Raw genomic sequence first — 13,817 nt, 5'->3', positions numbered from 1 at the left:
GGTCCAATAACCCTTCATTCATCGCAAAGATCTCATTCTTGAGTACCACATTCTTTGCTTCAACTTGCTTATGCTTCTCCTCAGTTTCTGCTTTTGCTTTCTCCAACTCTGCAACCTTTTTTGCTAACACATCAACTTTCTCATCATTAAAGAACGGAATATAACCCACATCATCTAGACTTGTTGGACCACCATCAAGATTAGAGGGAACTTTTGGAAAACCTTGACTCGAACCTTGTGGTGTTGGTGATGGAATCTTCTTCGTTGTGGATCCAGGTTCTTCAACAGTCTTTGGCGGTTGTTGCGGACTTGAGACATGAGTTTCTGTTTGTACCGGAATTGACTCTTGAATCGAAGAAGTAGAAGGTGTATCCATTCGAAATTCACTTTGCACTAGAACCTCCATTTCAACATTTTCACCCTTTCAACTTTAGGAATCTGTTCAGGAATACCAGATGTGTCTTTCACAACCTTAGCTGTAATCTTCCTGACTTTCCTCCTTCTTGAAACTTCACCCGTAGGTTGAGCTTTGCGTTTCATCTTTCCTTTGCCTTTAGTAATCTTTTTAGCTTCAGAAGGAACATATGTGGCATCTTCTTCATCAGAATCCTTTTTCTTTCTAGAAGGCCCTTTTATTCTGATCTTGCCACTAACAGCTGTTGTTGGTGCAATCTGAGTTAAATCGATATTACTTTCAGTTTCGCTCGAATTTGTATGCACTTCACCTTCAACAAACGTCTCTTTAACAGCTTCAATATTCTTACCACTTTTCTTGCCACCAGCCTTTTCAGCAACTTTTGCAGCATTTGATCAGCTATGATATTTTCAACTTCATCAGAGAAAATCTCATGATCATCACCTACAATATCAACATCTTCAAGTTATATAACATCAGGCTCATCAATCAAATGTGGTGGATATTTCTTCTTCTTAGGAGCTCTCTTTGGTGCTGCTTTTGGTGTTGTAGCCTTTGGAGTTTGTGGAGCTAGGGTTTTCTTTTTCTTCTTTTCATCAAGTTTCACCCACCACTTAGTCTTCTTATGTTTAAACAACTTCATTTTCTCTGTTTCAGTTCCAGAATCACTATTATCATGCCTCCATTTATCATCTCCTGGAGCTTGATAATCTGATTTCTCAATAGCAACAAACTTCCTTCTCAACTTAGGCTCTTTACCCTTTTCAACCCCTCTGTATACATCCAACCTCTTCAGGGTTTCATTATCCATATGATCTAACACCAAATCATCTTCATCAGCCTTTGATAAGTTAGGAATATGATCATCTAGCAGCATCTGTACAAACCTTGGATATTTAAGAAATCGTTTGCCTTTAATGTTATCCAACATATGATTGAAAATCATCTGAGAAATGTTGTAAGGCTTGTTCAGGATCAAACATGTGATGATGTTCATTGTGACATTTGTGCCTCTACGATCATCATAAAATTACGAATCCAATGAAATCTTGTATTTCATTCCCGGATTTGTATAACTAGATATGATAATTACACATATCAATTTCCGTATGATTTCGAACTCTTGAGAAGCTTTTCAAGAAGTTTTACGTAAACTCTTACGCGAACATAATCAGTTTAACGCAACGTACACTCTAGAATAGTGACATAAGCTAAACATACCCTAAATATCCTTTACATAACTTAGAAATAAGTTTTGAAGGGTTCGGTATGGCAAAAACAAGTTTGTTCGATCACAGGGACTATTTACGACAAACTATGAAAGTCTGCCGATTCTCGTAGCAACGTACACTCCGGAACAAGGTCATAAGCTAAACATACCCTAAATACCCTTAACATAGCTTAGAAATAAGCTTTGAGGGGTTCGGTGTGTGAAAATAAGCTTATTTGATAACAGGGGCTAAAAGCGTTAAAACTGCGAAAGTATGCTTTTCGTGCATATTCTGCGTTCTGACCATATCCGCACACCTAAAAATTTTTTTAATCATTAAAATATTGTATTTTAGTGAAGGGAATGCAAAAATACCATTCGTCGCGTAGTTTGGATCGTTTTCGCGTCCGTTCGAATTTCGTCATAATTAACCGAAAAACGCGATCGTACGACCAAACGAACCGACATCCACATATTTCCAAGCATATCTCAAGTCCCCTATGCTTTAATATCCTTATAAAGCGTTGAAATTGGGTTAACTTGGGTAAAACGCATCAAAAAACAAGTTTTGGAACTGTAGGGACCATTTCTGCCAACTTTTGAAACTTCTGTCTGAGTGTGCTCACTGGGAGCGACCCACTGAGCTATCTGGCTCACGGGGGGCAAGGCACATCAGAGATAGAAGTTGTTTTCTTTAAAAAAATAGCTGAATTGATGGTTTTGTTTGATTGTTTTCTTGTTTGGGGACCAAGTAAAGTGTTCTACAAGCCCAATAATCAGATCCTAACACTTGTATGGTGTGGATTAATCCTTGGAGAACACATTACACTTGTAATGATCCTAGAAATCCAAGAACTACTATAAATACCCATGTTCATCAACCTTCAAACTTGCTCATTTCCGTCATTCTTCTCTCTAAACTCTAAGTGGAGGCTACCACATTTGTTGGAGGCTTCCTACATGAGTTTTCTAGTTTTCTTTCCATCCTAGAACACTTGTAAGTATTCTTCCTAGTCTTGTTTATTTATTTCAAGCTAAAAGTCAAACAGTGTTTGACTTTCGGCTTTGACCATTATTTGGTCAAGACAAAGTTCAATTGAACTTTGCAACGTGATCGTAATCACGATAGTTATAGTCCCTTGCCACTATACCTACTGATTAGCACGTTGACTAATCGAAGTAACAAGCCAAAGTTTCGGTCAAAATGCACGATTATGTGCATTTTGCGACGAAATTATTTTCGTGTATCAAAACACTTTGTTTTGATATCAAATCAATTTTCTGACTTAGTTAAACATGTTTAACTTGTCACTTCTAGTTTAGTGCTTGTTTAGGGCCGTAAGTCAAGCGGTCTCGACAACCGCTTAGATTTTTGAACCCGACCCGTTTGGTCGATCATTAGGATCTGACCAAATGTATATTGTGACCATAGTTGTATTGGGAATAACCTTCCGAGGTTATACCTTATGGTCACTTCGTTTGATTAGTTGTATGATATGTAGTTTATATGCCTTAGGAAAATGACTAAAATGCCCTTTTTGCGCATAAATTCAATTTAAGCATATGTCACCTAAATTTTGACACTTAAACTGATATTGCAACATTATTAAACATGTTTAGGCATATTAGACTTATCATAGGACTAGTTAGAGCATCCGAACGCGCACTGCGCAAATGACATGTTAAAGTAGCATAAACTACGTTAACGGGTCATAACGGGTCAAAAGCACTTAGGATTCATTCAAAATCAGAATGTGGACTTTTTTAAACCATTTCATATGAGTTCCAACACTCATTTGGTTTACAAGATCTCATTCTATCTGATTCCTCCGATTATATACCAATGCTATAACATAGCTACCCGATGTTAGGACACATTAGGACACATTTGAAGCTTTGGTATTTCATTTGATTCAAGGATACTTTGCAATCCCAAGTGAGTACATCGTCCCCTATTTTACGTTTTTGCAAATGTTTTGGGGTGATTCATATGTGCCTATTCACTACTTTCATGATTTCAAGCTATATGTTTTTCACATGCATAGTACTTATCCTTTGACGAATTAAAACTGTTATCTATGGCTTAAATACTGATTTTCAAAGTTTGTAAGACTATATGTTTGTGCGTATTTATACTTATGCATTCATTAATAATGATCAAGCCGATTGGTAGTATGATATAGCGCTATAGGTTGACACCCCATTCCTGTTGTACGGAATGTCAGAAACCAAAGTTTAAACCAAATAGATTTTGCCTTCGTGGTAAATCTATAGTCACCAAAGTGTAGTTTGATACACTAGGTTTGAATGTATTGCCAAACGATCACAATGTGTTTTTACAAATGTTTTCCAACTAAGCCATAAAAACTTATCTTATGTTATTTCCAAAACCAAAGCATAGTTTGATACTGCCAAATCACAATTTAAGTATATTTTGATATACTTCCAAAGCATAGTTTGATATGCTCCCAGTGTGACACTGTTTACTAAAGTATAGTTTGATACACTACCAGACTGACAATCTCGTTACCAAACTGTCCACTGGATTTGGTGGAAGTTTGGCAAACGACAGAAACTGTTTATTTTAACAAACCCTTTGGTGGTTTGTTAGTCAATTTAAAGAGACCGTTTGGTGGTCTAGACGAGTCAACACAACTTTGAATGTATTCATTAAAGAACTACCAAAAGTTTTCACAATTAAACACGGATGAATGGTTTATAACACGGGCGATTGGTTTATAACACGGACGATTGGTTTATAACACGGGTGAATGGTTTATAACACGGATGAATGGTTTATAACATGGACGATTGGTTTATGGTAAGTGATTTAGATAACGAGACTGGAATAATATGATAAAAGCATGGTAGATACGCCGCTGGTACTTCCTATATATAAGTGTTTTTATCATATTACACGTCGTAGCATTATCCGAATCACTTGGACAAATGTTTTTGAACGATGTCACGCAAGGATTTTCACTTAAAGATATAAACCATATGAAGTTTTCTTTTAAATCAGTTTACTACTCAGTTTTACAAAAGAAATGTTTTGGTCAAGATTCATGGCAACAAGGTTTTCACAAACATAAACTAACATGTTTTAGTTGGTTAATTATATTGCAATATCAAACACTTCTGATACAAGGTTCTCACTTATCGACTCCAGTAGTCTTATGAGGTATTGCAATATGTATCAAGGCCATGAATTTGACACACTCACAAAACCTATGTACTCGCCAGCTTTTTATGCTGACTCTCTTTTCACATATGTTTCAGGAGCCAATGTTTGATGATATGATGCATGCTTAACGTAGGATTGGATGTGGGCCTTAGTGACTTTAAAATATGAAAGACAATTGTAGTGTTTATTGGTTTCTATTTCCAAGACAATGTAACAAGTTAATTCAATAAAACAAAACTTTAAATACCATGTGTTGTGAAACAATAGTTCTTTGACATGGCTCCCCGACGTTTCTGCCGTGGTTTTTTGTTTTACGCGGTCGGGGTGTTACATAAATACTCACTTATTTTGTTTTAAAACTTGGGATATGGCGAATACGCCATTTAGAGCGGGTATTACATAAATGAGTCGCCTATGCTAACACATAAATGTAAGAGCTCAGTTTAATCCATTTTATTTGATAACTGAAACAATTGGGGGGTTAATGGTACCGTGTCTGGACGTCCCGACTCATGAACTATTATGGCCATATAGAATAACGTGTCGGGGTAGGCATACTGACTGTAAGATACGTTATTCAACTTTGGTGTGTACCTTAATCATTATAGCACTGAAAATGACCGGCTTTGATCTCTGGTTCCCATATGTATGACAAGATAAAATTCCAAGAAATATTAAATGATTACCTACGGGGTTTCTCTATGTATAAAATCATTTTTGAAAAACTATTTTCAAAATGAGTCAGTTAATTGTATGTACTAGCGAAAGCTGATGTATTTTCAAAAGATGGAACAGCAGGTACCGAACCTTGATATTAGGTTGGGAATCCGGGTCGGCTGTGATAAAGGCTATGGAATTTGCAACTCCTAGCTTAAGGCCTATGATGTCTAAGCTTCGTTTTATTTCGATCATGCCTGTGGGCTTGTATCTGAAACCTTGAACAACTTTTAACTTTTATTTGTATATTTAGACACTTCTAATGATATGAATATTTTTACTCTAAATACTTCTGCTGCATTATATTATTGTGATACTTTTATCCAATCGTCATGACCCATCCGGGCCCACCGAAAATCGAGGTGTGACAACAACTAAGGAAATGTTATTTGTAAAGACATAGGATTTTAGTCAAGGCTCTATGGATCTATGCCAAATATTTTTATTAATACAAAGAAGTGTTTTACGTCGTCCTATTTACATTCGTACATCTTCCTATTTACATCATTGCAAACTACATTACAAATGTGTGCATAACTTTTGGTATACACAAAAACATAATGGCTAACTAACAAGTCTTTAAGCTAATCCGATCACCAAGGCTCGTCGCAACTTTCCATGCACATCCGGATCACGCCCGCTCCTACATGAGCCCCAGCCAAACTTTATTCATGACACCTGAAAAAAGTAGCTAAACAACACGCATATATTGCAACACATAGTTTGATAATTTGAACTTAATACTTACTAAGCGTCATGAAGGCCAAAAAATACGCACGTCAAACTCCAAAACAAGTAGTTTTTCCCTTACCTAACAAAGGGCAAGGGAAAGATGAAACTTGTTCATGCCCATTTTGCGCCAAATCCTCGGCATGCAAGCTCGGCAAATCAAAGTAATTGTTTGAAACATGCGCCCCAACAGCGTAGGGTGGAACTTGTTTTTAGAATTGTAACACCCCGACCGCGTATAAAACAACCCGCATCGGAATCGTCGGAGAGTCACGTTACAAATTGCTCATTACACATGGTACTAAAGTTTCATTATATTAAATTGTTTTACAATACACAGAATACAAGTAATTATTTTTAAATTTAAGAAGTCTAAGGCCCGAATCCATTCCTATGTGTAGCATACTTGAATAACCATCGCACGCATTAGCACCTAAAACATATGTGAAAATAACGTCAACATTGAATGCTGGTGAGAAACACAGGTTTTATGGTCAAATTCATGGCTACAAGTTTTGTGTTGAAAAGGGGTTAACCAACTACACGAGTTGATTTTTATAAGTAAATCATTGTAACCTTGAACTTGAACAAAAGTGTTTTGTTTTGTAAAATCTTATAAGTAATCGAAAAATCTTGTATACTTTATATATCTTTAGGTTGAAAACCATTTGTCATTTTGTCTAAACCAATTATCCTTGTTTTGTGTAAACCAAATTGTCTGTGTCATGTATAAACCAATTGTCTTGCCGAGTATGAAATCAATTTGTCTTGTCTTGTCTTGTCTAAAGAAAACCAAATTGTCTTGTCTAGTATAAAATTTAAAGTATGGCTTGTTGGCGAATACATTCAAACCTGTGATGACTTGAAAATAGTTTTAATGGAAGAGTGTGTTTTCGAGTTCTATTGTTCCCCAAACTTCCCACAAGCCCCGAGAAATTTGGAAACGGGATTGTCAGTCCTATGGTACCATAACGTACTACCGCTCAGGTTGGCCAAAGTTAATGAATGTATCATTGTCGAGTTTCAACGCACCATCAAGTTTCAAACGAACTGAAAATCGTTTTTGTGGGTATATATAAACCATATATGTATATTGTATTTGAAATCTTGAAAATAATTATATGCACATATGAATCACCCCAAGACATTTGGAAAGCGTAAAAGAGGGGAAACTATGTACTCACAGGTTTGCGTAGATGTCTTGTCCAAACGTGTATGCAAAGCTTAAGTGTGTGTCCTAATTATGTTGAATTGTTATATAGTTAGTGTGTATCATGGCTTAAACGAAAGAAGGGATAGAATGTGGTTTATTAACAAACGAGCGAAGGGTCTCGTATTATATGGTTTACTAAACCTTACATTCTGATTGGAAAGTGTCTAATGGTGTTTTGACCCGTTATGACTTGTTAAAATGGTTTACGCCACTTTAACGGGTCGTAAGCGTAACTACGACCGGAAGGTCGAATGAGTCCTATGATGAGTCCAATATGTCAAAACATGTCTAATTATATTGTATGACCAGTTTATAATTAAAAAATAATGAGCATATATGTTTAAAACTATTTTAAGCGAAAATGGGTATTTTTGTCCAACTAAAAGTATCTAAGGTTAACTCGTCATTTGATCGATTCACGTAGTCGTCGTGCATTAATGCATCCGAGACCAGGTCCATCACGGGCAAAGATAAACCATCATAAGATATTTGAGCAACAAAAAACACGTCTTCAACATTTTTCCCATGTGAGGTAGAAAACCGATCGTCCCATTTGTGAATGCACTATGTCTATCGCTTTCGTGAATCACGTATTTTAGTGTAATGTAACAAATCGTAGCTAATAGAGTGAACAAGGCTAGGTTACGTAGTGTATGTATGCTTCATGGAGGTTAACAGGTCCGCACGAACCCACACTTGCAAATCCGCACGAACCTGCGCTGGATTAGGGTTTGCTGATTCTCACAAGTTGATCCGCATAGATGTGCGCTGATCCGTGTATACTTGTGCGTGCGGATAGACTGTCACTATATATAGGTCTTGTGTCTTGTTCATTTACACACAACTTTTGCTAGAGAGGGGAAACTGTGACAACTGTGCTTATGTAATCATTGTACAAACTCTGAACAAATCAATATTAATAAAACATTATGTACGTTTCTATTTTTGTTCGATTTTAAACTCGATATCGCTTTTTGGAAAGTTATACGCAAATTGATGTGTAAACGTAATCAGTTTAACGCGACAAACACTCCGGAATAGCAACATAAGCTTAACATACCTTAAACAACCTTTACATAACTTAGAACTAAGTTTTAAAGGGTTTGGTATGGCGAAAACAAGTTTATTCGGTTACAGGGACTATTTGCATCAAACTGCAAAAGTCTGTCGTGTCATATGGCAACGTACATTCTGGAACATGATCATAAGCTAAACATACCATAAATAACCTTAACATAGCTTATAAATAAGCTTTGATAGGTTCGGTATGCGAAAATACGCTTAAATGATCAAACATGGGCTAAAAGCGTCAAAAACGGCGTAAGTTTGCATTTACGCGCATATCTTACGTTCTGACCACATCCGAACATCCAAAAATTTTTGAAGTCACTAAAATATTTTATTTTAGTGATCGGAATGCAAAAATACCATTTGGATCATTTTTGCGTCCATTCGAGTTAATTAACCGAATAACGTGACCGTACGACCAAACGAACCGACATCCGTGATATTTCCGAGCATATTCCATGTCCCATATACTTAAACTTCATTATTCAGCCTTGAAATTGGGTTAACGGGGCTTAAACACGTCAAAAATGGCTTAAACATGCTGCAGGGACCATTTTTGCCAATTTTTTAAAGTTTCTGGCCCAGGTAGGCCGTGGCTGTGACACCTGTGTCACCGTGACCATCAAACAAATACCAAGCAAATGAAATATTGTATTTCATACTTGGGATCTTGTATAAATATGTGTATCTTTTGCACATATCAATTCTTGTTCAATTTCAAACTTTATATCGCTTTTTAGAGAATTATACGCAAACTGCTGCGTAAACGTACTCAGTTTAAATGCGACAAATACTCCGGAACATCAACATAAACTTAACATACCTTAAATAACCTTTACATAACTTAGAAATAAGTTTCGAAGGCTTTGGTATGGTAAAAACAAGTTAATTCGCTTACAGGGACTAAACTTGACAAACTGCGAAAGTATGACGATTCGTACTAAAACAGACATTCCGGAACATGTCCATAAGTTAAACATACCATAAATATCCTTTACATAGCTTAGAAATAGGCTTTGAGGGGTTCGGTACGCTAAAAATAAACTTTTGGATCATCCAGGGACTAAAAATGTCAAAAAGTGCATAAGTTTGCACTTTCGCGCATAACTTACGTTCTGAATACATCCGGACATCCAAAAATTTATGTAAGCATCCTAATATTATGCCTTAGTGTTTGGCATGAGAAAAATCCATTCGTCGCGTCATTTGGATCGTTTTTCGCGCTTATGCGCATTCCGTCGTAATTAACCGAACATCACGATCGTACGGCCAAACGAACCAACATCCGACATATTTTTGAGCATGTTTCATGCCCTCAATGTTTAGGCATCATTTTAGGGCCTTAAAGATGGCTTAGCGGGCCTTGAACGTGTCAGAAATGGCCTTAAACCATAACAGGGACCTAAACTGTCAATTCTGAACTTGGTTTCTGATCAGGACTCCCAGGCGGGGCGCGTAAGCCCTGACTAAATCCTTACGTGGGCCGCGTCAGCCCTGCAGATGCAGAAACTCGTTTTTTTGATGTTTTTGGCCTTTCAATCACTCCAAAGGGCAATGCCCCTTCACAATCTCTGGAGTTAGGGTCATAATGTGATACCACAACATCTTGACAAATGTATGAATGAGATCATGGCACGAAATTCAAGAAACGATCCTAACGGTTTTGCTTTTCCTATAAATACCCCCCCCCCCCATTTGGTGTAAAACCCACAAAACTGATCAAAGAGCTCTAAGTTGATGCCATTGCTTCATACCTGAGCTCCTGGATCAAGTTTAGCTTTCGGGGACTCTTCGTAAGTGTTCTTTCGTTCTTTTAATCGCTTTCTAGTGCTAAAGTCAAACTTTGTTTAACTTTCTGCGTTGACCAGCTTATGGTCAACACGAAGTTCGTTGGAACTTCATAACGTGAGCGTGATCACGATGGTTATAGTCCGTAGTGAGTGTACCTACTGATTACCACGTTATCTAGGCTCAGTGACGAGTCGTAGTTTCGGCCAAAATGCGCATTCTTGCGTATTTTGTAACCAAACTACTCGTGAGTATCAAAACCGTTTGTTTTGATACCTAACCTGTTTTCTAAACTTAGTTAAGCATGTTCTAACATGCTTAGCTCGTCACTTTTAGTTTAGTGCTTATATAGGGTCGTAAGGTAAGCGATCTAAACAATCGCTTATACTTTCGAACCCGACCCATTTAGTCGATCATTAGGATCCGACCAAAACACATTAGGTGACCATAGCTGTAATCTTCCGAGGTTATACCTTATGGTCACGATGTTAGGCATTCCAAACGCGTTCTACGCGAACGACGCGTTAAGGTAGCATAAGCTACCTAAACGGGTCGTAGTGGGTCGTAAGCACTTAGGCTAGGTTTCATTTTAGTATGTAGGCTTTGTTAAACCATATTACACGAGTCTCCATACTCGTTTGGTTTACGAACCCGCATACTATCCGATCCTCCGATTTAGGTCCGGTATATTAACATAGTTACCTATATTAGGTGCCGTTGATATCCGTGATCTCTAGCGTTATTTGGTTGTTATACAAGAACTTCAAAGCAATCTCAGGTGAGTACATAGAACCCCATCTTTCAAATGCTTTCAAGGAGTCTATGTGAGTACATAGACCCCTCTTTTACTGTTTTCCAAACTGTTTTGGGGTGGAACACATGTGCCTACTTGTTACTTTTATGCTTTCGATGTTTTCATATCATATGCTTATTATGTTCGTTAGTACATATATAGTACATGATTTCATTGTGTTTATGCTATGTATGTCCATTGTGAGCATACTTAGTACAATCGATTTACAATACATTTCATGCTATGTACACCCATTGTGTGCATACTTAGTACATCACTCTACAATACATTTCATGCTATGTACGCCCATTGTGTGCATACTTAGTACATTGTTTTACATTGCATTTCCGTTGCATATGCTCATCCAACATATGAACATATTATACAACATTTTGAACCGTTGTAACCATTTGACTATGTGAACCGTCTTACCCCTTTGATTACATGAACCGTTTGTAACCATTGAACCGTGTGAACCAGTTGTATCTGTTGACATGATTTACATTTGACAATAGACATTTGACTATACATAAACATTTCCACAATTGTTAAACATTTCATCTTGATGGTTTGGTTTGAGCGAGTGATTTAAGTAACGAGGCATGTGTAATATGATACAAGCATGGTGGATACTCCGCTGGTACTTCCTATATATAAGTGTTTGTACGGTATTACATATCGTAACGTTATTCGAATCACTTCAATTTGAGACATATAACATTTTATACAAATAACATACTTTTCACAAGACATTGTTTTACAAACAACTTATCTTATACAAACTCATCTTACTTGGTTATTCATTTAACCTTACATTTATTTATACACATCATCTGATCTATCGTTTTTCAAATGATTTACAAGACAAAGCAAATTACAAGGTTCATGACTAAACATTTTCTCAAACATAAGTCATGAATTCCGTTTTCACAAAACCTATGTATCTCACAGGCATTTTTATGCTGACGTACCTATTTTCACATGTGTTTTCAGGAGATGATGCATAGGACTTATCAAGACATACTTAGGCGGACCTGTGCCTTAGTGACTTAAAACGAGACAAGAACTAATTAAATTATGTTATGTACTCTTTGGTTCTTGTTTAAAACAATGTAAACTTTCATGTTTGATTAATAAAACGAAACTTCAATTGCCATGGATTTGAAACAATTGATTCTGTTACAACACTCCCCGATGTTTCTGCCACGTTTTGTATGTTCTTCGTGGTCGGGGTGTGACAGAAAAGTTGGTATCAGAGCCAATGGTTATAGGGAATTAGGTTATTAGTAATGCTTTGACCCAGTCTATAACCTTCCTAGGACCCTAATGCGAGTTTACTTGCGTTGAGTCATAAAACAATACCGTCACCTATCCTTAGGCGACGACCACAACAAGAACATAAATTTCAAAACCGCTTTGAAAACAAATCATATGTTCTAGGATGATTGATTACTAGGTTTTGAACCCTTTGTTATAAGGTTTTAAACCCCTTTGAATTTTCAAAACTCTCGTCAAAGTTTTGGGTCCTAAATAGTGTGAACACGTGCAAACTGGAAGAGTGAATGCCTGTACTCTGGGTTTTCTGTCTAAGGCTAGAGTGTTCGTACAAATCCACATAATCGGACCAGTCACTTTTACCTGGGAACTCTTGGGGTGAGTGTCCACTTATAGGCGAGCATCTCTTCTTGATACACTATGAGGATCTATTTGCTTTGATTCAGCCTAGGTGTTGTTTGTTTGCTTCGTGGTTCAAACAAATGACCATCAACCATGATTATGGTCGGTAATTGTAACATCCTATTCTTACCCAATGCTATTTCATTTGTTTTCTTTCTTGTTTCTCTTTTAGAATGCCTCCTCGACGCGAAAACTAGATAGCGACTGCCGAACTGGCAGAAATCATTTCGCAGCAAATGGCTGCTAAATTCCCAAACCTCTTTGCTCAATGGAACCAAGCCAACAACAACAATAATGCCCCCTGCAACTTCAAGACGTTCAACTCGGCTAAGCCATCAAAGTTTTCTGGGTCTCAAGGAGCGACTGCACTTCTGCAATGGTTCGAGAGTTTAGAGAGCACCTTCAGACATGTTCAATGTCCAAATGAGCGAAAGGTATAATTCGCATCTAACGTCTTTGAGAAATGAGCTTTGACATGGTGGAATGGTGTGATGAGAGATAGGGGTGCCGATGTGGCACTGGCTCAAACATGGCAAGAGCTTCGAGCTCTGATGATGAAGGAATTCTGTCCTCCTCACGAGATCAGGGCCTTGGAAACGGAGTTCGACGATCTTAAGCAAGTTAGCGGTGAGCATCGAGCCTACACGGATCGTTATGAGGAGTTAAGTTTGTTATGCCCGGATATGGTTACACCTTTGGATAAGGCAATCGAAAAGTACATTGATGGCCTCCCTGACTCAATACAAGACATTGTGACTGGTAGCAACCCTACTACAGTTAGACAGGCCATTGACCTATCTGCAACCTTGACTGAATCAAAGATCAGGAAAGGTAAACTTTTCCAAAAAGGTGACAAGAAACCGGTCGGGGAATCGAACCCAATTGAGGAATCAAAGACCATGGATGAACAGACTGAATCCCCTAAGAAGTCAAAGAAGCGAAAGGCTTCTCAGAACTTCGTCGTGGTCGCTCACAATGGTCAAGCCGTCCCCAACCAACCAGCTCAACCCCCTGCTAGAAAAC

General features: G+C 37.6%; 1 protein-coding gene across 1 annotated transcript; it reads right to left on the bottom strand.

Moving 5' to 3' along the window:
* Positions 1 to 393: 393 nt before the first annotated feature.
* Positions 394 to 1,292, bottom strand: LOC110875981. Its single transcript, XM_022124168.1, has 2 exons — positions 891 to 1,292; positions 394 to 783 (listed from the first exon to the last, which is right to left on the bottom strand). Exons 1-2 carry the CDS (start codon positions 1,290 to 1,292, stop codon positions 394 to 396), a joined length of 792 nt encoding a protein of 263 aa, XP_021979860.1.
* Between the last annotated feature and the right edge of the window lie 12,525 nt (positions 1,293 to 13,817).

This window comes from Helianthus annuus, chromosome 9, assembly GCF_002127325.2.
Source record: "Helianthus annuus cultivar XRQ/B chromosome 9, HanXRQr2.0-SUNRISE, whole genome shotgun sequence".
Lineage (NCBI taxonomy): Eukaryota > Viridiplantae > Streptophyta > Magnoliopsida > Asterales > Asteraceae > Helianthus > Helianthus annuus.
This window is presented reverse-complemented; position numbering and strand designations above follow the sequence as displayed.

Coding starts and splice junctions, on each gene's coding strand:
- LOC110875981 (XM_022124168.1), bottom strand. CDS start 1,292: ATGCTGCTAGATGATCATATTCCTAACTTATCAAAGGCTGATGAAGAT. Junction 784..890: donor ATTTGATTGATGAGCCTGAT/GTTATATAACTT, acceptor GTTGCTGAAAAG/GCTGGTGGCAAGAAAAGTGG.